Genomic DNA, 25602 nt, shown 5'->3' on the forward strand with positions numbered 1-25602 from the left:
CCAGACAACTTCCGGCAAATTTAGATTTCAGAGCGCGTGCTGACACGGAGTAAAGCCTTGTTTATACTCGACATCGAGTCATTTCGTTCATTCAACGAACAAAATGACTCGAAAAAAGATTTGTTAATTTTGAACGAGTCTAGTTTCGAGTCATTTCGTTCATTAAATGAACGAAATGACTCGAAAAAAGATTTGTTCATTTTGATGAACGAGTTCGAACAGGAGAGTCACGAACGCGCATCACAGAACAGAGCAAGGTGAGCATTTATGCTCATAAAACTTTAACTTTTTTATTTATTTTTTAAATGACCGATCGTTTCGCAAGATAAGACCCTTATCCATCGTCTGGTGTCGTTTAAAGCCATTTGAAGATGCACTGAAACTGTCATTTGGACCTTGAACCGTTTGGTACCCAATGAAGTCCATTATATGGAGAAAAATCCTAGAATGTTTTCATCAAAAACCTTAATTTCTTTTCGACTGAAGAAAGAAAGACATGGACATCGTGGATGACATGGGGGTGAGTAAATTATCAGCAAAAGTTTTTTAAAAAGTGAACTACTCCTTTAAGGGTATAGGGGGCGATTTCGTACACAGCCAGTGAGACATACAGCAAAAGCATGAGATGGCCAAAAGAGTCCATCTAATATGTTTGCATACAAAAACAATTAGGAGTTTGTCCTCCTGTGTGAATATTTGTGTCCATATTTGTTATCAGAAACCTTACTAGTATCTCTCGCTAACTACAGTATTTATTTTTAATCAATTTTATTTCGACAACAGCTTTTTCAACTACTGTTTTCTGCTTTGCAATAGTTGTTTTATTTTTGATTTGCTAAAATGTGTAAATCAATAGTTTAGTCTTTGGTTTAGCTTATGACAATATTTTATATTAAGTCTAGTATGTGTGTGTGTGTGTAATGAAACACTACCTGTAGGGTCCTGCTTGGTGATGAAGGACTCCGTACTGACAGGGATCTGAGGTGGACGGGGCATTCGACATGCTATACATATCAAACACCTCTGCAGGTCTGTGGACAACAGAGACATCATGGTTTGAACAAAGTGACCCAGCCATAATAAAAACTAAAAAAAAAACTGTTTTCAGATTTGAACACTGGCACGTCAACCCTGCACTAAGCTAAATATTTATATGGGTATGACTTTATGAGTGTGTGTGTGGTCTTACCCTCACCCTCCTCCTGCACCGCTCTGGGCTGAGAGACCGTGAAGCACTGCATGAGCTCATACTGTTGTCGGGCCTCCTGGTTCTCTGTGTCCACCTCATCTGGAGGCCTTTTCAGCAACCTGCAGTTAAACGTGTGGCTGTTCCTCCGGCCTTGCTCCTGAGGCCATGGAACACCGTTTACTGAAAACACACACACAGATGAGAAAGGTAAGTGAAGAGAAGTGCGAGATAAGACCACCAGTGGAGTGTAAAGGCGGGCATACACTCGTTTTGAGTGCAGTGTACAGGGAGAAACAAGAGGCGATTAACCTCTCCCGATCGGCAATCGGATGGTCGGATGAATTTCTGGCATAAAATTTTGGTCGCTTCTCGTGTTTATATCGCACAGTTCAAGCAGAGCTACGAACCGATTGCACTAAACTCAGTTGCTGCGTCCCAATTCGCATACTATCTGTCCTAAATGGTATTCGAAAATAGAATTAGTACATCCCAAATCGTAGTATGTTTAAATGAGTGTTCCAAAGAGACCCGGGTGGTCTACTATTTCCGGTCAGAATCCGAAGTGCAGATCGATGCGCACTCTAACGGCTGATATTGCCCACAACCCATCGCGCAATGGACGAAGATTCGGTTAGAACTACAAACACGAGTGAAAAGTGTTTAAAAAAAAATGGAGGACGCGCGAGTCCGGCGGTTATGTAGAGTGGTTTAGATAAAGGGGTTTGAGTGATTCATTATCAGTATCTAATCTGACAAAAATGTATTTATTCAGTGTTGGCTACATTATATTGCATCTGCAGCAGCATTGTGAACTTTTGTAAAGCGTTTAGCCATTAACTTTTAAATGCATCATTATTGAAATGCAAACACATGAGGAGAGTCTCCGCATGAAAGACTCACGACTGGCAGGTGAACGTGCTACAACATTTCTCTCCGAAACGGTAAGAAATTAAATTACATTGAATGGAGGATTTGATACATTGATTTTAACTGTGACAAGATGATTGACAGGGCAGTTTACGGTGACAGGATGCACGCGGCAGATTTGATGACGAAGTAGTATGTCCTAAAGCTTGCCTACTCTTTTGCTACACACTCAAAAGTATGTACTTTTTCTTCACAAAAAGAGTACATACTTTTAGGGCAAAGTACAAGTAGACGAATTGGGACGCAGCAAGTGTTTTTTCCCGCCTGCGCGAAAACAGAAGTTTAAACCTTTTCATCTGCAGCAAAAAAAAAAAAAAAAAAAAACATTCGTTAAGTTCTGTAGTTCAAACTAGCTACAAATTACTGTTGCTTACCTCCAGTTTATGTTGCAAAATGGATTAGCCATATATTACCCACGTCTTCCAAGCCACCTGCGATGTATCTACACCGTGCCTCTTTTATTCATTTTATTTTATTTTTTCCAACAACCGGCAAAAAACAGCTTGTACATACATTTGAATCCAAATGTACCCAACATGGATAGGTTCTTGGGACTTCAGAAACACCAGCGGCTTCAAATACCTGTCTGCTGCTCAACAGTGGCGTTTTATAGCTGCCCTTTTTATACATTTAATTTGTTTGACAGAAACTTTATTTGACCGAGTTCTTCTGTGCACTAAATCACTCACAAATCTTTTGATAGTTCAATAATCTGTTAGTTGTTTTCATGTCTTTTACAAGATATTTGCACCATTTCATGCGTTTTATCTTCAAAAAGATCTTTCTTCATCCCCGTATTGCGTGAGAAATATGACTTGCTTGATAATCCCGAACAACCTCTTTAAGCAGGTTTTCCATTTATCCAAGAAGACCTGGCAACCTATTTAACAAACCTGTCTGACATTGATACCAGTTACCTAAAAATATGTGAGAAATAAAACAAACTCTTTCTTTGAAAAACTAAAATCTCAATCTTTATTTTACTGAAATCCTACTTTTATTTTTGTATACATCAAACAAATCAATTCATAGCCTCAGGCAGGCAAATGGTCCTGTGCATGGAGCTCAAGCTTTCTGTCGCATGATAACGTTTGGGCAGTAGCAAAATCAGCCATAGTAATCTTCTTTTTACACCTATGCGAAGAACAAAAAAGAACTTCGCCGCGAGTATATTGGGGCCTTTATCTATCATTCTGCTCTTCACTGTTTCCGTCCTCACCGGGAGACTCACCAAGGCTTTTGGGTAGCAGGTTGCGCACAAACTCGTTGTGATCTCCCACATGAAGGATGCTGTAGACGCTGGAGGTCATCAGCTCTTCCTGACTATAACCCAGATAACTGGTGACATTTTCAGACACAAACACAATGCGCCCCTCGCGGTTCGCAACGAAAAAGAAGCCATCCAGGGCCTGGTGGAGCGGGCAGAGAATAGAGATAGAGGACACAAATAAGATGTATGTTGCACTGAAGTGCCATATTCCCAACCATAGGAAATGGGCCAGGCTACGGCAATACTCAGACATCAGTCTTTTCTACAGATAAACAGTCCGAAAAGTTCAACATACCTCCAAAAGGAGTGGCCCAAGGGCTTCCTTCTCCACCATGTCCTGACTGCTGGACGATATGTCACTCTTTTGCACCTCATCATCTAGAGACATCAGAGCTGCTTTCTCTGTGGGCACACAAAGAAATTTCAAATCCTTGGTAAGTGATACCAAAACTTGAGAGCATGAATATACATTACCATTCAAGAGTTTTTTGTTTTTGAAAGAAATACGCAAACACTTTTATTCCGTTAGGATGCAATAAATCAAAAGTTGCAGTAAAGACATTTATAATTTTACAACAAAAAAAAATCATCATGGTCTCAAAAAAAAGAAAAGAAAAAAAAGTGCATCTAAAAAATATGCATCACAGTTTCCACAAAAATATTAAGCAGCACAATTGTTTTCAACATTGATAGTAAAAATGTTTCTTGAGCACCAAATCAGCATATTAGAATGATCATCTGACACTGACTGCTGAAATTTTCGCTTTGACGTCACATGAACAAATTACATAAAAATTTGTTAAAATAGTTTTTAAATTTGTAAAAATAATTCACATTACTTTATGACTGTATTTTTGATCAAATAAATGCAGAATTATAGACTTAAAAAAAAAATCTCACCGACCCTAACCTTTTGAATGAAAGTTTGGATTTATATGCACTTTCTGTTGGTACGGTGAAATGCACATTCACAGTTTTGTGGCCTCGAATTTTGGTTCCTGATGTAAGGCCAGCAGGTTTTAGTTTGCGGTGTACATAATCCACACCCTCCAAACAAATCTTATGCATCCCTATCTGTCAGAGCTTTCTCTAATGTGTTAGTGCCTTTTATTCCCACACAAAGAAACGTGCATCATTTCACTATTGTCCTCCTTCCTCTCCTGGACTGGGTGGATGAAAGCTACGCAGCGGAAGCTTCTCTTAGACTAATGCGAGCAAAGTGATACTTTTGGAGGGGAGCCAGCAGCAGTAAGTGCAGAGAGCACTCTTGAGAAACAGTCACAATTTGGTCACTCCCATCCCAGTTAGACACAAAGAGCTGATAGAAAGTGTCAATAATTATTCTACTGCCAAACTACTTAACCTTCTTTCTCCTCTCGAGATCAAAGGTTCTGAAGGACCGTTTGAGAACTCGACTCGGTCCAGCAGCTGGAGAGAAGAGAGGACGAGACTGTTTGTTTTGGGCTGCATTCTAAGTGAAGATTTCTTGAGGGAAAGGCTAAATTTAGATCAGAGCTTGAGCGCCGTATTTACACACATAATAGCAATGTAGCTCTCGCTGAGGAACTTCTGCAGAGCGCTCAACTCAGCGACGACATCAATCTGGTTTGTTTCGATCTGAACTCTGCAATGCAAGAGTTTAAAATGAAGTCAGTATGGTGGGAGAGGAACAGGCGTTTTGGGTTGTTAAATGGTAAAATGGTAAATGGACTGCATTTATATAGCGCTTTCACAGACCCAATGGCCACCAAAGCGCTTTACATACTGCCTCACATTCACCCATGCACTCACTCATTCATACACCGACGGCGGTGTCAGCCATGCAAGGCGCCATCCAGCTCGTCGGGAGCAGCTGGGGTTAGGTGTCTTGCTCATGGACTGATTGTCAATAGTTTAGAGATGAACGAAGCAAAGAACACATTGAAGTCTTTCAAACCAAGCAGTTTCCTGTTGGTTTAAAAGTCAACTCCTGTCGCAAAATCGGCACGGATTCCTGTTGAAACTGCTGATTCTGTCTGTGAAAATTCGGAGAACAGCAGTAAATGTGATCGCACCTTTACATTGAGGGACGGATCCGAGCCATATCTAAAAACCTGAAGAACACAGAAACTTAGAGTAGTGCTCTTTTGGCGTGGATCAATGAGTGACCACCTAGAACACCCTAGCAGGCACATGCCACATAGCAACATGCTAAAAAACACTGAAAACACCTTAGCAAGTACATATCAACAATCGACAACCACCTACAACACCTCAAGATCATGACACCACTTATAATCTAGTCGAGTATTGCAATTCCTTCTCAAACGATTCTGGATCAATTACAACAAAACATTTTTTAGAGTTGAGATGCATTTAACAGCAAAGCACAAAAAAGGCTTAAGTTTTATTCTACACCATCTTACAACCAATCAAGGTTCTGCATCATGAAATATTTTTAAATGTTTAAACGAATTAATGTAATAAAAAAAATAATAACAATTGTGAGGGATCGAGAATTATTCTAGAATCGGATCATGACTTCCCGAATTGACACAGATAAAAGTGTGAGGTGTGTAAAGATTCTCCTCCTCCTAAATACATCCTGTCAATTTAAATAAGAATGGCAAAGTGAACAAATTTCATCATGCACAATCCTTAAAATGAGCTGAATAAAACCAAGTAATTTTATCCAGGCATTCAACTAAACAGAGAGCAATAGCTTAATGGCTGCTGGTTTTCATGACCTTTTCATGCGAATTGTGCTCTGACTTAATTTCTCAGGTTTCAAATTGAAACGGATTTTGATTTTCTTTTTTTTTTATGTGCATTTGTTGAGGGGCTGGAATGTTAATGAAGTGCGCTGTGTTGTATGAGAGCATGGCTGAAATGTGAAAAATGTCTTTGATGTACCCTTCATCCAACTAAAAGTGACATTTGATCCTAGTATCCTCATTCATATCATCTGGAAAACACATCAATAGTGTGCAAACTTTTTCATACCCACACACAGACAGGATCGATCTGAAGTAGTCTCAAAATATTTGGTTGGAAATATTTCCATGACAGATCAGAAGAATTTACTGATGTAGTTCTGAATTTAAGCTGAATGCGTAGATCCTTGATGACAGAGATGGGGACTCGAGTTTGAGACTCGGACTCGACTTAAGTCGCACACACAGTGACTTTAGACTCGACTTGAGACTCGTCCTCGAAAGACTTCAGACTCGACTCGGACTCGAGCTGCGGGACTCGTGAACAATGTTTATTTTTAGGAAACGTCTGATGAGCTCTCTGTTATTCCCCTCCCTCCGACCCGTTACCTAAAACCTGCCTACATAACACGTACTACGTGCGCGTGGCCACACATGAGAGGACAACAAACAAACATGTCGACTGCACCGGCCGCTGCTGTGCCATTCATCGTAAGCTTTGGGTTTAAAAACTTCAAATAAGACGGGCCAAATAAAAGAAGCGCTCAATGGAAAATATGCGGTATCTGCGCGAGAGGTATGGGTGAACGAGAGAGAGGGACGTGCGAGAGGTAGTGCGGCGCGAATGCGCTACGGCGCTCTGCAATCAAATACGATTTTAAATAGGCTTAGTAAAAAATAAAATAAAAAATCGAAAATCAATGTGTGGCGGTCAGCCAGTGTTGATATTGTGGCGGGGGGCCACAAATATATGAACGTATGGGGAACCATGTATTTCACATCATTTGGTTTCCAATAGTGTTTTGCATTTAGCTACACTGTGATGTTTTGCACTATGTCAATTTTAGTGCTGTGAGGTAGGCTATAACATTTTCTATATTTGGTCTTATGGCTCCACAGAGCCAGCACAATAGGAGCCAAGGCCTTTCATTATAATTCAGCAACAGACATGAGAGTCCTTTTTCTTCAGAACCTCAATTTTTACAGATACAGATATTAACTTAAAAGTAAAGCATTCTTGGTGTTTTTGTCATGTTGAAATAGCCTGTTTACACTGATTATCTACCTAAATCAAAGCTGATACTGTATGCTAATAGATAAAGGAGTCATAATAACATTACATGCTTTGAATTCCTTATATATGAAGTGTTCTAAGCAGCCTGGATGGGTCGCTGTACGTGATGCAACGCTTATTATAACCACAAGAGACTTCAGACTTGACTTGGACTCTAGTTAGAGACTTGTGAGCATCTCTGCTTGATGATTAGAATTAAAGGTGGGTGGTTGGTTAAAATCTTGGTATGAGTATTTTTATGTCATGGTGACAGACTAAATCATGATATGCTTATTTTTTTGCTGGAAAATCAAATGGAAAAATGGCCTCCAATACAAACCCTGCTCCAGCTTTCGTCATCCCTTCCACTTAAAGTTTAGTTAAAGTAGTCCTGTCACAAAAATATATTTACCACGGTATAAACAGACACACTTCTACCATTGCAAGGTATCGTATGTCATACTGCCCAGCCCTAAAAGTGTACCAAGAGACCTTCCAGGTAAACATGTTTTTAAAGGTTGATGATGGAACACATCTGAAAGATTAAGCTTAAGAGGTGAAAGTGTGTTCTTGTCTGACAACATTAACACCACCCTAAGCCAGGGATAGGAGGGGCGGCAAGTTCCTGTTTCTATTTCTCGCAGGAAGAGAGGGGAAGCTGAGGTCTACGAGAGGCCCTCTCTTGCACAAGGTCAGGGGGCAGGGTAGCGTCGCCATTGGCTGTTCTCTCGCACGCCCCTGCGGCCCCCCGAAAAAAGCATATTGATCCCCTCCCTTCAGAGCGTCTACAAAGCCACACTTCCTCCAAAACACATGGAGGCTTACAGAAAGAGAGAACTAAAGCGTCACGAGAGATGGCGTTAAACTACCTCATGTCTCAAAGCACATAACATTACAATAATAATGAACATAAACAACTTAAAGAGCACTGACCTGTATCACCTGATGGCTGCAGTTAATTCCGCCGTTGATAGGGTTTCCATTGAAACGCATAAATTTGAGTAACAAACCGCTCTGAGTATAATGTCACGGGTTTCCATGTCTTACAAATTACTAGCCTGGCAAAACCCAGACAACTTCCGGCAAATTTAGATTTGCTCTGAAAGTTAGTCTGGCAAAGAGCTCATTCAAACCCATTTCCAATCCATCGAAATCGCGGCACCAATCAGAAACGTTGGGACGGGCTTTACACGATGACGACAGCGCTGGGATTTTGAAGCAGATTTTGTAGCCTACATTACAAAGATGGATGCCGCCGTCGAACATCACTCGTTCGAATCAGCTATCGCGTCTGTTTTAAGCGATTTGAACGTTTCCTTTTTGTTAAAAACCGAGCAAAGAACAACACTCGGAGATTCTCCGCCGCTCTGCATCCGTCATCTCCTTCATCGCTCTGATTGGGTTTAGGTCTATCCGCGACGTCCGTTGGTGACGCCCCTCTGGAAATGATTTGTCTATGACGCTTTGCCAGACCATAACTCAGTTACAACTGAGAATGGTCTGGTTTTAACCAGGCTAACAAATTACGGTAGTTATGGCATGAATGCAGCATAATCGCATTGTTTTGGTTCAGGAGGAACTGTTAAAGGTGGCTGCTGTTTCGGTTGCGGTGCTCGGTAAATGAGGTCTGTTTAACTGTGCAGTGCATAGCATAAAACACGCTGATGACTTTCAACCGGCATAACAAAAAATGTTTCTGGAACAAATCACTTACCCTGCCTTTAAGAGTCTGTGACAACAGGTTTACAAATGCTCTCATTAACAAATCTACCTGAAATGCATGAAACATGACATGCTGTAATTATCCGTGCACATCATCGGAGCACAAAACTGTTCGAAATTATGCTAACGTGAAAAAGTGAAAGTGCCGTATTACCCTGCCCTCCCACAGGTGGTCGCACATCTTCCTTCATTTATAGTTATAGAAACTGATTACACTTCTTGCTTAAGCAAATCATCTTCCTATGCTCACCTATGCAACACAATTTAACCCATTTCCCACTGCTTCAAATGATAATAATGCATTTCCTCTTGCAGCGCCAGATATAGCAGAGCGGTTCCAGCAACTATCTGTCAAGTGCCATTTTAAAGGATTATGGTGTATACATTAAAGTCCTGCAAAGAAACCAGAGACATCTTAAAATGTTTGTGCTAGCCAGTGCCTGCCCACCTAATATGCAGACCCCACCACCTTCTGACATTGATGAATTTTTAGATCTTCGGATAAACAGCCTCTCGTGACCTCTTTGCATAAATGATATTCACTATTCCAGGGGCTTCTTAGTTTGCCATGCCAACAAAACCCTTTTTTAAGGCCTGCAAATCATGAGATGACATGTTTACCGCTGTCGAAATGAAGAATGACCGGGTGCATGTTCTGAATTACTTCCAAGTGTGAGATAACGGGGTGATTTGGAGCTAGCTGACATGCTTTGTTCACACTTCAATTTACTTTAAAGTTTTCAAGGTGCCTCTCATTGGGAAATAACAACAACAATCCAAATCATTTATTGAAGCAAAATACTGGCAAGTTTCATGTACTGGCTAAGGCAATACAATTAATACTATATTATATTGCTTTAAGGTCAACCATAAATAATCTCCAAACAAATGAAACGATCAATGATAAGGAAATGAGCCAGGGTCACAAGGACTTTACTCAACTTAAGGTCTCATCGGTAGTTCTTAGAAAATATTTAACCATTGACAAGACTTGTCATTAAACAAACCAGACTCTTTCTCTGAGAACTAAGCCAGTTTTGGTAAATTAGTTTGAAACTTATGTCTATTGATAGGCAGACCAACTAGTCCAAGTGTACTATATTTTATATAGCTTTGAAAATCAAGACAATGATTTATTTTTTATAGTTTATTAATAAGAAATTAATTTAACCATAACATGAGTTGTGCAATTAAAATAATGCATACAATAACTAAATATGTGCTGAAATATACAGTCAATCTTCATTTATTCCTTTATGACTGCATGCTTTATGGCATTGATAAATACATATTCCCAGAAAGAATTATTTACATACCAAGGACTAATCTTAAGCAACCAGTCTTAAAAAGCTAAAATACATCACTGCAGATCTGACTTTAAACATAACACAGACGTCAACCTTTGACAAGAGCTAACATCCCCTAATGATTGGTCAACACTAGACTGGCCAAACATCCCAAATGTCGTCTTATAGGAAGAGTTAAGCCAAATTTTGTTATCCTTTATTCACCCTTGTTGTTACAAACCTGTTATTTTCTTTCTTCTGTGATTGCTCCAAAATTGCCCATGCAAGTTCCCATGACGATGATAATGATTTCATTTGCACCTAATATTCAACAATATCATTGATCTGACTACACTAACTCTATTTGATGAGAACTGAATGGAGCTGGATAATAACATCACTGTTTTCTGAGGAACTGCTTTATAGCCAAATTGAACTCATTTAATAATTGATGATCTTTACAATGGTATTGATTTTGATACAATTGGTATCAGCACTGAAATGACTTCAGTTGAATAATAACACTATTTTCTTTACAGCAATGTTTAATTTTATTGAATCATTATTTTGCTGTTTAACCCTGTAATGCTGAATCTGTATTGTATAAAGTGCTATAAAAATATGCTGATTTGGTGCTCAAGTAACATTCTTATTATCAACGTGAAAACAGCTGTGCTGCTTAATATTTTAAATGTAAAAAACTGAGTTTTTTTTTTTCTTTGAGCATTATAAATGTTTTACTGTACTTTCAATCAATTTCATGCATCTTTGCATAATAAGAGTCATAATTTCTTAATAAAGAACTTCAAAAATGTACTTTACCACTGAGTGTGTCTTGGACATAATATGTGTTCTCTTCATTTTATGGCTTTGTCTGAGAGCTCTGTCCAGTTACTGATTAAAACAAACCAGAAAGGCAAGCAAATAATCATCCTCTGGGCCCCCCAAAAATATATCACTAAAAGCCCTGCGCAACCAATTTAGAAGCTCCTAAAAAAGGAGTGACGAGGGAACAATGTCGTTCTCACCACTATGATTTACAGCCAGTCCAACAACCAGATAAAAACCTTTTGTTGTGTTTCACATTTCAGTTTATTTCCCCTATTAGTCTTTAAGATGACTGAAAGAACACAAATTCTAATCAGATTAGGGATGTCAACAAACCAAATATCAAGTGCTATATGCACTATACAGGGTTTTTCCTGGGTCAAAAATGGTCTTCGGTGATGGCAGACGAACACAATCATCCACACATAGTAAAATGGACCCTACACATGTGAACTGTGATCCCAGAACAGACAATAAATAAAAATATTTCTTGGTGCGCACCTTAGTGCTCAATTCCGATTTATTGCTCAGATCAATTTTTTTTTGTATAGCTGTGCACATTGTTGTTTTAAACATGGCCAAAATCAGATTCCAGTGCGAACAAATCATAGTCCTGAACTGACCTGCATGTGCAAAAGAACAAAAGACGTCACACAGCACGCTGTCATACGGAAGTAAACACAGAGGACATTAAAGTAAGCGATTATGTGTTTTTTTATTGTGTGATCTGCTGCCAGGCCAGCGAATTTAAGCGCAGGCATTCAGGCAATATAAAAAATAAAAATAAAAAAATAATAAAAAAGAGGATGCGGAAAAAGAGAGCAGTGTTAAAGGAGCTGTATGTAAGATTGTGGCCAAAATTGGTACTGCAATCACTTTCAAATTACTGTAGAGCTGTGTATCCCCTCCCCCTCCCCCCTGACTCGAGGTTGCCAGATAGGCTGCAGGATCCAGCAGGAACATAGGCTGCTACAAGGAGCTTTCAACTAGAGCAGAGCTGGCAACCCGGATGCCGAAACACTACTGACTTCGTGATTGGTAGATAGGTGGAGGGTGGGGCTTCAGGCCAAAACACAAGATGACAACATCAACATCAGTTGAGGGCTGCAACTTCACTTTTTAAATGACAATATCGTGGCCGTACTACTGTTGTCAGTGATTTAAGTATTTGAAATGAACATAATTTCTTAATGTCTAGAGACACATCAGGGCCATTTTATGATTAATTGAAATACATTTCTTACATACAGCTCCTTTAAACATTTATGACATGAGCCCTCATTGTTGCTTGTACATGGAGCTGTCACTGTAATACTTATGAATTCTGACACATCACTGTCTTGATGACGTCAGATACTGTATGTAAAATCTTTGAAGCGACTCCCATGAGAGCAGAATTGTGACGAATATTGCTCTACAGAAAGTTTCACAAATTCCGATATGACTGTTCAGACTGAGGTCGCATTGAAAAACATCTGACCTGCATCGGATTTAGTTCCACATATGGAAGTGGCCCAAATCCAGAGTATGTGAGCGGAGTGGAGCGGTGTGATTTTGAATGGAGTGCGGAGCGGATTTTTTAAAAGTCGGAGCGTCGTGGTTTTCACTCGCTCCGAGAGCGCTCCACTACCGCTCCATCACGAGTACAATTCATGCCAACGGCTCATTATAGCACTGCATTTTTAGTAAGGATTCACACGTTAAACACATTACGCTAGCATGATACAGATGGATCACTCTGGTTGTGAAGGTGTGAAAATGTGAAGGTTATGATGACGCCGATGGACATGAGTGGCTGCGGGAGGTTATAGTTATCAAGCCTACTGATTATGATCGGGCAACACGATCTCATGAAAGTGCGTATCTATAGCACCAATTTTATTTCTCGTGCCATTTATATGCCAAAAAATAGTTTTTGCGTGCAAATGAAACACACTAAACCCCTTGGTTAGGATAATGGGTGTGAAGTGCGTTCTCGCCATGAAGTGCGTATCGTATGCACGCGAAAACTGCTTATCATAGGCTATGCATGCAAAAACTATTTTTGCCGTATAAATGCTACAAGAAATAAAATTTGTGCTATAGATACGCACTTTCATGAGATCAGGCTGGATCGGATGAAAGCACATTTTAAACAGGTAACACTTATTCACACACGCAATCGCTTTCTCACTAATGCATTGCATTCAAACAAATGTAATCTTACAGTACTGTTGGTATTTGATTTCGAATGAGCAGAAATCTGTAAGAAATGTAGCGACCCGTAGATAAAATAACTGATGAAAACGTAGTTATTTTCTTCTTTCCAAACAAAATATGCTCTGCAAAAAGCAGCAATGATATTTAACTTATAATGCTGATAACCATGTAATAAGCATAGCATATCATAGGAAAAGTTTGCACACTAACCAATAAACCACATTGCAACTATTCTCCTAATGTTGTTTTTTATTTTTTTATTTAATATGCCTATATATTATGAGGAGGAGAATTTTTTTGAGATTTTAAAGCATACTTAAATACTTTATTCGCAATTTCCTTGGGGAACGAAGACGGAGAGGTGTTTCTGATATCAGTGAGCGAGAAGTGGAGCGGGGAGCGGTAAATTGATTTATAATCAATCCGCACCGGATTGATTATAAGGCGCACCTTCAATGAATGACCTATTTTAGAACATTTTTCATATATAGGGCGCACCGGATTATAAGGCGCATAAGATACTGCAGTCAAACGTTTGACTGGGTTTGCGTTATGCATCCACTAGATGTCAACAAATGTCAACAAAACAGTCAAATAAAGTCAAACTTTATTAAGCGTTCTGACAACTCCGTTCACTCCCATGGTAACGTTGTTCAAACGTTAACGGAAAACTCTGGTCAATTTTAACATTGAGCTCATTTTTTGTAAATTTGGAGTGCTGTCAGTAGGCTACACACAACAACGACAAAAACTGGTGTTGCCTACACCGTGTTATCCTCTTTTTAAAATTTGCACCCTGTTGACTTAAACAAGACAAGTTTTAAACCTGCTTTTAGCCTCTTAACAATGTGTCATTACAAGTGCACAGCCATGTGAGTGAACACGGTGAATCTGACTGCAGTAAATGTGAAAGACATGAATAAAAATGATGTTTATTCAGCCAGCTCACATACCTGTATTTACTTCCTGTTTTCGGCCGAAGTCCACAGTAGGCGATTGTCGAGTGCGCGTGCGCGATCATTGGTAACTAAGCAACAGTGGAGACTCAGACTGTCAGCTGTCAGCCGATGGCGGTGCTGTGTGGTGTTCTGAGAATATCAGCTCAAATGGATAGTTCATCCGGATCAGATGTTGAACACACGGAGGAGGTTTGATCGCGCGCGCGCGAACTCGACAATCAACTACTGTGGACTTCGGCCGAAAACAGGAAGTAAATACAGGTATGTGAGCCGGCTGAATAAAGAGATTATTCCTGCCTTCGTGAAAGCTCGGATCACAGTTGAGACTGATATATCAGCCCAGGCATCCACGATCCATTGGCAGATAGTGGCGTAAGTCGCCCGGCGCTGTCTCCCCGTCTTGGTGAACGTGTGTTCACCATCCATATATAAGGCGCTCCGGATAAGGCGCACTGTCGTTTTTTGAGAAAATTAAAGGCTTTTAAGTGCGCCTTATAGTGCGGAAAATAGGGTAAATGGATTTGGGCCAAATTTCCCCTGCAATCTGAGCATAGCCTTATTGACATTGTGTTTATCCTTTGTTCCCCAGACAGCAACATAGTGTCATCCCCAGATCCGACCCACTTCTGGTACGTGTGGATTCCACGTGTACCAAAAGTGGGCCGGATCTGGGTCGACACTATGTTGCTGTCTGGGTGGTTATAATGAAAGGATTTACGAGCGTGCAGAACTCGCACTGAACAAAAACTGCAGATTCTGACTAACTTAAACACATCTGATTGGCCATTGTGTTCCCGCTCGCAACAGATATGTCTGTGATTAGCTACAAAGCACAACGCTGAAGGGGAGTGTTTTAAAGTAGACAGCTATCAGCGGGTACCAGTACTGCAGAACGGCACATTAAATGATCAAATAAATCTTTGGCGGGACATATTTTTAATGCAGGAAAAACCCTGACGAAAATTGTTGCAGTTAACTGAACTATCAAATCGTCTCCAGTGTCAATTTCCTGTCTGTACTGTGAAGTGAATGGAAAAACTTGTACGCAGCCCACACACAGCCCCAAAGGAAAAGCACGGACACTGGCTACTCACCCTGCTCGCGCCGTTTGATCTGCTGGATCTGGTCCACGGTGCTCTTTAAGATGTGGCATTTGTCTGGCTTCACGTTCAAGCTGGCAATGTCACTCATGTTGGCCGATAGTAACTCAGCCAGTTCGTCAATGTAGCGGCATTCCAGCTCCCGCCGTCGCTTCTCCACACTACCATACGTACACACAAACATGAAAAAAAGAAAAGAAAAAGAATTGTACATTTTTTAGCACTCACTTGAAAGATTAAAGTCTATAGCACTGTATCTTATTACAATGTAAACGAAAACAATAAAATATTAAATGTACATAAAATATGATCTATTACAAAATACAGTACTAAGTTTGGGGTCAGTAGGATTTAAAAATAAATAAATAATACTTTTATTCAGCAATGATGCATTAAATTGATTAAAAGTTACTTGCGTTATTACAAAAAAATATTATTTATTTTTAAATATAATAAATGATAATATTTCACAATATCACTTTTTTTATATATATAAATGCTGCCTTGGTGAGCAATGTTAATAAAAAAAAAAAGAAATCTTACCAACCCCAAATTTTTAAACAACAGTGTCAATTAGGCATATTTAACTATATTTAAAATGTAAATATTCAATATTTTAATAATATTTTCTATAAAATATTCTATATTAATATTTATTTATATATAAAATATATAACGGGCTAGTACCTGCATGACTCGTCATAGACATAAACAAAGAGAAGTAGCTCCGGCTACATAATGTACTTCCGCAAGACACATGTAGTTCTGTTTATTAACCGCTAGAGCGCCAAAAGTTACGGACTGCAGCTTTAAAGAGTCTAACTGCTCTCCCTTCCTTTGCTGGCACATGACAACCAGCAGCACTTAAAGGGGAAAAAAATAAACAAAAGAAAAAGCCAACCTGCTGCTGGTCTATGTTATGACGTTTTTAAGACAAAGCCTTGAAGTGGTAAAGTTTGGCACAGAGACTAAGTGGGCATTCTGCAAGGACTTGGGGTCTGAATAATTCATGATGCTCAGAGAGCACTATGATCACAAACAGCCCCTGAACCCTGTCTTTAGCGGTCTCAGCGTTCTGCCACCTGATAGAAGCAGAGGATTCTGCAGTTAAAAGGGAGAATGCTGGGTGAGAGGAGACTATAGGTGCACTCAAGGACAAACTGTGGGTGGCCTGGAACCAGAGCGAGGCTAAAACACACACTTTTACACAGATGTATCATTGTAGAGCTAATAAGGGTTGGGGTGTATACAGTCCTTGCACTAGAAGGCATTCCTCAAAGGCTTATGTTGCACATGGGTTATCAAGCTGAGAAGAGAAACAGAAAGAGAGAGAGGCTGAATAGGACAGAGAGACAGATGGTCAGGGGGCTATGGTGAAGTAATGTTAGATATCAATGGAATGCAAAGGCTTCAGATCTGAGGCCATTTATCATCCAGTCAAAAACAAGAATTGCATGCACTGTTTTAAAAGCAACTGAAATAAATTTCACAAAAATTCTAAAGACGCAGAATTATGGAGTTTCAGTGACCACTGTTTATTCTTCAACAATCCTTGCTCAACTGGCTAATGCATACAGAGTATAGGACAGCACAACTGTTTTCAACATCGATGATAATAAGAAATGTTTCTTGAGCACCAAATTAGCATATTAGAAGGATTTCTGTAGGATCATGCGACACTGAAGACTATAGTAATGGCTGCTGAAAATTCACCAACACGAATAAATTACATTTTAAAATAAAGCAGTTGTTTTAAATTGTAAAACCATTTCACAATATTCGTTTTGACTGTATTTTTGATTAAATAAAATGCAGCCTTGGCAAGCATACAATACTTTTTTTTTAATCTTGCCGGCCCCAAACTTTTGAGCGGTAGTGTATATGTAAATAAAAAATAAATAAATACATAAAAGACGCGATATGCTTTAAGCAGATTCAAAGAACGAACTTGGGTGACATTTTCGGAAAAAAATCAGTCTAAAACGAAGTTCATTTTGTGTTCGTTTCAGGAATTCGAAACAGCTCGCCAAAGCGAACTTTGCAAAAAAGCTCGCTCTGGCTGATAAACACCTTCGAACTACCATTGGTCCGTGGAGATTACATAATAGGTGGGTGTGCTCTGAGGCTCCGCCTTCTTTGATGTGGAAATCTTCACTTCATTTCTTTAGTACAGTCTGTCGAAGTCAGAAATTTGCTAGTGAAAACATGAATATGCTGGAGAGTTCTGTTCAATTTAATAAAAACTTACACTGTTTTTTCATGTTTAATACTGTAAAGCTGCTTGCTTTTAAACAATCTATTATAGAGTGTTATCTAAATAAATGTGATGTGACTTGAGTTGACTGGAGTGCCAAATTGCAGAGCTCGTGAAAACATGTCCACATTGCTATGTTCAGATGCTTCCTTAACTGCTCTTTTCTCACCGCTGTCATTTTAGTTAGTGTATTTATTTTGTTATTGAGAGGAAAGCGCAGCACACATTTACATATTAATTTAAACGCCGCTCTCAGCAGTGTAGGCGTCATCGGGATGTTCCCTAACAGTATACCGCTGCTCACGTATTTCAAACAAAGCGAAGAACGAAAAAGAACAGGCGTGACTATATCGGGGCCTTAACTCTGCTTTAGCACTCACTTCTAAACAAGCACTGTACTTTACAATGTAAGTGATATGTAATATATATATATATATATATATATATATATTAACAAGCATTTATTTATTTATATTATATATTTATATAGTTCTAGAGATGCACTGATTGCAATTGCTATTTTTTTGTAAGTTCAACCTGCCGATATCGATTTTTGCCGATTCCGATTTTCTTTCAAAGAACTATAGATATAAGAATAAACAAGGCTTTAAGTTTTTCACGTGGATATACAGTAGGGATGTCCCGATACCACTTTTTCACTTCCGATACCAATGCCGCAGCTTTGGCTATTTGCCGATACCGATATCAATCCAATATTTTAAACATTTTTCTTGAACTAATACTAATAAAATATATGGCAGCACTTTGCTCAATTAGCAACCTAAAAACATCTCCCTCAAATGGAGAAACAATACTTCTCCAGTATATAGTCCACAACAACAGTTGATTATGAAAGACTGCCACCCTTTATTCAAACAATACAATTAAAAAAATAATAAAATTTTAATACAGGTAGTATTCAGTACTTCAGTACTTAAAGCTACCAACAGATTTAAAGTTAATCATTAACAAGCTTTAAAATTCCCAATTGATCCGTGCACTTTTGCGTCCATTCGTTTTTCCTTTTTTAAAGGGATACTCCACCCAAAAATGAAAATTCTGTCATCATTTACTCACCCTCAAGTTGTTGCAAACCTGTATGAGTTTCTTTCTTCTGCTGAACACAAAGGAAGATATTTTGAAGAACGATTGGAACCAAACAGTTGTTTGGCACCATTGACTTCCATAGTAGAAAAAAAAAATACTATGGAAGTCAATGGTGCCAAAGTTCCAATCGTTCTTCAAAATATCTTGCTTTGTGTTCAGCAGAAGAAAGAAACTCATACAGGTTTGCAACAACTTTGTGACCTTCGGACCTTGAAGGAGTATTCCTTCAACCCGTAAAACGAAAAATGAACGGTTGTATTTTTAAAACACCAAAATTTTAATTTGAACTGTAGTCACACCAAGTGCTGCGCAAAAAAATAAATATTGACGTATTTTCAGATTTTTGTTTATGACTTTTTGCCCCTTTATTAAACATTTAAAATATTCACAAATTAATTCTGGATCAGCCATCAAATTAATAAGTTTAATTATATCAAGTGCTGTGAGAAAATGCTATAAATCTCCACCTCCAACATCCTCACACGCAATATAGCCTATATTGCGTGTGAGGATGTAGCCGAGACTCCTTCTTTATGTGTACAGATGTGACGTAATGATGCAAAGACATGCTCGAATCTCCCGCGGAAATCCACCAGTAGCACTGGAATTAAAAACATTATTACAAGCTTACCGCTTTGAATCGAGCTAAGGCAAGCAGATAGTTTTGAACACTGGCTGGTTATGTACTTGCTAAAAAAATTATTTTGGATCATTTTTAACCCCAAAAAGTTACGGACTGGAGCTTTAAGCGCAGTAAGGCACTCATTTTGGTACTTGCGACTCACACTGCTTGAGACTGAGAGGCGGCTTGAGCGCTGGTGCGTGCGGTTTAGGTTTTCGCACCACTGACCTGCGTGAATTAGTCAAATTATTTAACCGGAGCGAATGAGACGAGTGGGTGACAGGAAGTGGGTGTGTGTCACTTCGCGGTCAGAGAGAAAAGAGTGAGAACGCGCAGCTGAAGTCATTGCCTGTGCCGCTGGCAACAAAACGGATCGGCTCGGAATCGGAAAGATGTGAGACTGACCGGCAGGTTACCGGTCATGCGGAAAATCGTCCGATTCCGGTCTCTGGCCGGTCGATCGGTACATCTCTATATAATTCATTTATTAATTCATCAAGGCTCAGTCATCTAGGGGAATAAATAATTAAGAATAAACAAACAAACATACATCTGCCTGGTTCATAACAAATCAAAATAACATGGATCATCTGCTTAGTAGAAATTAGGAATTAATTAATGCTCATTTCAATACACAACTCTTAACCCTCTGGGGTACTTCGTTTTCCAGTCACACATAGGACCTTCACGGTCATAAGTGACCGGACCCCTGAAATCAATTTTTTTTTCTTTCAGTAAAATCAATGAAATGTATTTTTGTTCAATAATATTTTTTCTTTGGTGTTTTGAGAGAATTCTATGATAATAATTAATATTTATGCAATAATTATGATCAATTTTTTCCCACTGAATATAATAGAAAATGTATATATATATATATAATTTTTATAATTTTTTTAATTAATGCTGTATTTCAGATTAAAGTAGAGACTAGGCCTATAGAAAAAAATTGTTGAAAGCAGATTGGTGCCATCTGTTGGAAGAAGTGAGCATAATTATCATGCAATATCATATTGAAACCACTAGATGGATTTACAGCTCTCTGTAGAAAGGCTTGTGAATTCTAGTTGTTTTGAACATATTTGCCTATTTTTTTCAGGTTGTGGATTTTAATATATAATAAGAGATTCTCAAAGACTATTTTTGTCAAGTTTCTTGAGAATTTTATGAGAATAATTCATATTTATGCAATAATTATGATCCATTTTCCCCATTGAATATAATAGAAAATGTATATATATTTTTATTTTTTTATTTTATTTTTTTAATTAATGCTGTATTTCAGGTTAAATTAGAGACTAGGCCTATAGATTTTTTTTTTTTAAATCAGATTGGTGCCATCTGGTGGAAGTAGTGAGCATAATTATCATGCAATATCATATTGTAACAACTAGATGGATTTACATCTCTCTGTAGAAAGGCTTGTGAATTCTAGTTGTTTTGAACATATTTGCCTATTTTTTTCAGGTTGTGGATTTTAATATACAGGTCCTTCTCAAAAAATTAGCATTTTGTGATAAAGTTAATTATTTTCCATAATGTAATGATAAAAATTAAACTTACATATATTTTAGATTCATTGCACACCAACTGAAATATTTCAGGTCTTTTATTCTTTTAATACTGATGATTTTGGCATACAGCTCATGAAAACCCAAAATCCCTGTCTCAAAAAATTAGCATATTTCATCCGACCAATAAAAGAAGTGTTTTTAATACAAAAAAAAAAGTCAACCTCCAAATAATTATGTTCAGTTATGCACTCAATAGTCAATACTTGGTCAGGAATCCTTTTGCAGAAATGACTGCTTCAATGCGGCGTGGCATGGAGGCAATCAGCCTGTGGCACTGCTGAAGTGTTATGGAGGCCCAGGATGCTTCGATAGCGGCCTTAAGCTCATCCAGAGTGTTGGGTCTTGCGTCTCTCAACTTTCTCTTCACACTATCCCACAGATTCTCTATGGGGTTCAGGTCAGGAGAGTTGGCAGGCCAATTGAGCACAGTAATACCATGGTCAGTAAACCATTTACCAGTGGTTTTGGCACTGTGAGCAGGTGCCAGGTCGTGCTGAAAAATGAAATCTTCATCTCCATAAAGCTTTTCAGCAGATGGAAGCATGAAGTGCTCCAAAAATCTCCTGATAGCTAGCTGCATTGACCCTGCCCTTGATAAAACACAGTGCACCAACACCAGCAGCTGACATGGCACCCCAGACCATCACTGACTGTGGGTACTTGACACTGGACTTCAGGCATTTTGGGATTTCCTTCTCCCCAATCTTCCTCCAGACTCTGGCACCTTGATTTCCGAATGACATGCAAAACTGAGCAACAGTCCAGTGCTGCTTCTCTGTAGCCCAGGTCAGGTGCTTCTGCCGCTGTTTCTGGTTCAAAAGTGGCTTGACCTGGGGAATGCGGCACCTGTAGCCCATTTCCTGCACACGCCTGTGCACGGTGGCTCTGGATGTTTCTACTCCAGACTCAGTCCACTGCTTCCGCAGGTCCCCCAAGCTCTGGAATCGGTCCTTCTCCACAATCTTCCTCAGGGTCCGGTCACCTCTTCTCGTTGTGCAGCGTTTTTTTGCCACACTTTTTCCTTCCCACAGACTTCCCACTGAGGTGCCTTGATACAGCACTCTGGGAACAGCCTATTTGTTCAGAAATTTCTTTGATGGCTTACAGTCTCATGCTTTCATTGCTGTGCGCTTTTTATTCCTTACATTGATGAATAATTGCTTTTATTTCACACATTTTCCAAAATTAGCTTTTGCAATGACACGTTCATTTGTGTGTGCGTGTGTTTTTGTGTGTATAAGTATGTGTGTGTGAGAGTGTGTTTGTCTGTTTTGCACTCTTGATGTTTTAGAGATTCACCCCTTCACTGTTGTGTGCTTTTTTTTTCCTGCATCGTGGCTGATTTGTAGATTGTACGCACAAAAAAACTCTGTATTTTCATATTTTTGCCAATTTCCCAATCATTTCCTATGGCTGTCATTTTTGACCCGAAGGTCCTGAGTGTGACTATTTTTTTTATGACCACTTAGACTATTCAAATCATGTCCCCAATTTTTTTGTGTGTTCATATACCAAGTACCATAAAAGTCACCAAGTTTCGTACCATTTCGATGAAGCTACGATTTATATAAAAAAATGTATTAAAAAAATTCCGGTCAGAAATGACCGAAGTAACAATCAGCTAACAATCTAGCTCTGCCTTGACTAACAATCAGCTCTCCCTTGCTCCAACATGACCAATGGCTGGCATTGGAGTATGAAAGGATGGAGGAAAGTGCTTATCTGTTGAGGTTGTGCTGCTTCTGAGTGAACGTACGTACGAATGACTTGCAAGTGTTAGCGCATGATACCATGTGTGTGTGGGAGAAGACAGCAAAGAAAGTAGGTCAGCGGCTTCCCAAGGTTGTGCGCAGGCGCGCTGCATACACAGGTCAGGCCGCTGTGTGGGGTTGCTGTAGAAACAGGCAGTTAAATCAGCCCCACCAAGGCCCTATGGAAGAGTATCACTCAGCCAGAAAGACCTGTTTTCCTCTAACCAAACCTGACACAAGGAAACCTTTAAAAAAAAAAAAAAAAAAAAAAAAAAAAACACGCTGGCCAGCCATGTTACACCTAAAAACAACTGTTGGACCTATATCATGCATCGCTCATGACAGAACTGTTGTGTTTACAGGGACTGGGGTTTGAATCCAGTCTGGGCTATGTCCTGATCGCATTCCCCATCCCACTGCCCTTTATAACACTGGTAAAAGCCAATAAAACTTAGAAAAAAAAAAATATATATATATATATATATATATATATATATACGGTATATTTGACTAATTAAATAAATGAATAAATATTATTAGATATTAGATATTTCTAAATATCGTATTTATGGTTTTTGGATTTTGTAAACAAACAAAGAAAACTTATAAAATACTCACTAGTAATGTGAACTGAAAGAAAGACTAAAATATGATCTCATACTTCACCTGGGACCAGAGGTATCACATGGAGAGCCCTTCCTCTTCCATGACTCTGGGGTGTTGGGGTCAAGGGCATTTTCTCCTGCAGCACTCATTTTGAGCATATGCACACCTGCAAAACAGGGTAGTCACAGGTCAGCCGACAGTCAAGCTTGAAGGAACCATTCTACTAAATAAACACAAAGCAGGACAATAAAGTTAAGTCATCCAGTGGAGTAAACAACAGAAAAAGTTAGTAATGGTAGTTTTTATCTGATACCCACATGTTGTTGTATTCACCTGATTTTTTGATATCCTCTAGAACTACAAAATAATAGTGGCAAAAGGATGCCAGGCATCACTTACCAGCAAAAATACAATGAAAACCAGCAAAAATACAAGTCTGACCAGTTCTGACTGTAATAGGTCCCTTTTTACTGTAAACGCTATGATTGGCAACATATCTCGACCGGATTGAGCGTAACAGTCAGATGACTCCATATCAGGCACAGTCTGAAGTGACAGCTCATTCCTGCTAGCAGTACACATAATCAATAGCTCTTTGCAGAGGAATCGTAAATCTGCTGTGAAAGGGCTTGCTAACTGAAAGCCTTGTTTGATCTGTGGCACTGTCCACCCAGCACTACGATCTAACTCTTGCTGTTAGAAGGAACCGCTGAAAATCCCATTTGTGAGGATACTGCGTGCATATAACCACTATTATGTGACACTGGGAAGAATCCACAGCCAAAGATGGCCATTCTGCCAATGAAGACACTTTCAACTGGGTTTTGGGCTTGTCTCCCATCATCTCATGGACGTTTTCTGCGGTTACATTTCTGCTTTAACTTCTGTACTACTCTGGTTACTCTACTGTTTGGTATAGTGGTACTCAGAGATGGGCAGTCGAGTTAGAGACTCAGACACGGATATAATAAAAAAAGAATGTGTTTTTTTTAATGGTTTTATAATATCTGCGTCACATATATTTCCCTACTTGTCACGGTAGTTCGGACCCTTATCATAGAATTTTGTTACGCATGTCCGTATATTCTGTGTAAACTTCGAAATGTCATAATGAAAGTCCCATGAAACATGACGGGAAAAAACCGTGCCATAGACCTATGTTCTTTCATTTGGGTTTATTAACATGTCAAATCGACTAGATGCAAGGAATGTGGGAAAATAAAGACACCAGAACAACAACATCAAATTTTATAAGACATCACATCCACAAAAAGGATAGTCACATTATTATACTGTGGTGTATGTATCTGCATGGCTCCTTTGGATTTCCATCTTGCGTCCACTAGCGATTGTAGTGAAAATAACTACTTGTGTTGGCAGGACGTTTTATACATTGTAATGGATTATAAAGTAACAAGCTGGATTTACATTATACCTTAAATCTTAGGACCTTTATTAGAAACAAAACAGATGATGGAAAGATCATATATTTTGTCTATATAATACAAATAATAGGATTTTTGAGTATGATAATTTGTTTTGTGTGTAAGGCATAAAATGACTCGAGACTCTACTGCTAATATTGTTGGCTTGTGTTTTTCCTCGTTTTTGAAAGTTGGTTCGGACAAAAAGAATTACAACATAGAAAAGCATTAAATTATAATGAAAATCAAGCTTTCTGAAGACAATAGTCCCTTTTACACATAGTGTTTACTGGTAAATAACAGGATAAAAATACCAATAAATCAGCTGGCAATTTTTTTGGTATAATTAGTAACATTATCAGTAAATTACCATTACGATGCTATGTGTGAACAAAGCACAAGATTACTATACTGGGAATACTATACTGCCAAAAAGTACCGGCCTTCGGATGAGACGTTAAACTGACTCTCTGTGGTGATAAAATATCCCAGGATGTCCTTCGAAAAAGAGTAGGGGTGTTAACACTAGCATCCTGGCCAAATTTGCCCATTGGCAACTGTCCATCATCATGGCCTCCTAATCATCCCCATATTTACTGATATATATATATATATATATATATATATCTGATTAGCTTCATCACTCTGTCTCCTCACCACCAATAAGCTGGTGTGTGGGGGGAGTTCTGGCACACTATGGCTGCCGTGGATGCTGCATATTAGTGGTGGTTGAGGAGATTCCCCACTTCCATATGTAAAGCGCTTTGAGTACCAGAGAAAAGCACTATATAAATGCAACAAATTATTATTATTATCAA

The 25602-nt window shown here is 38.9% G+C and overlaps 1 protein-coding gene across 4 annotated transcripts in view; it reads right to left on the reverse strand.

The window, feature by feature from the left end:
- ncoa1 (nuclear receptor coactivator 1) overlaps positions 1-25602 on the reverse strand; it is a 57736-nt gene that overhangs the window by 12848 nt on the left and 19286 nt on the right. For 3 of the 4 annotated variants that reach the window (XM_056269222.1, XM_056269219.1, XM_056269220.1), the window contains 6 exons: positions 23421-23526; positions 15441-15607; positions 3682-3788; positions 3348-3525; positions 1190-1369; positions 933-1031 (listed from right to left, as the gene is read on the reverse strand). In XM_056269222.1, the coding sequence (XP_056125197.1) occupies positions 933-1031; positions 1190-1369; positions 3348-3525; positions 3682-3788; positions 15441-15607; positions 23421-23518 (829 nt within the window). In that variant the 5' untranslated portion in view covers positions 23519-23526. The remainder of the gene's footprint in view (positions 1-932; positions 1032-1189; positions 1370-3347; positions 3526-3681; positions 3789-15440; positions 15608-23420; positions 23527-25602) is intronic. The other variant, XM_056269221.1, reaches the window with a different exon arrangement.

This window comes from Rhinichthys klamathensis, unplaced genomic scaffold (assembly GCF_029890125.1).
Source record: "Rhinichthys klamathensis goyatoka isolate OS25496 unplaced genomic scaffold, OSU_Roscu_1.1 h1tg000281l_1, whole genome shotgun sequence".
NCBI lineage: Eukaryota > Metazoa > Chordata > Actinopteri > Cypriniformes > Leuciscidae > Rhinichthys > Rhinichthys klamathensis.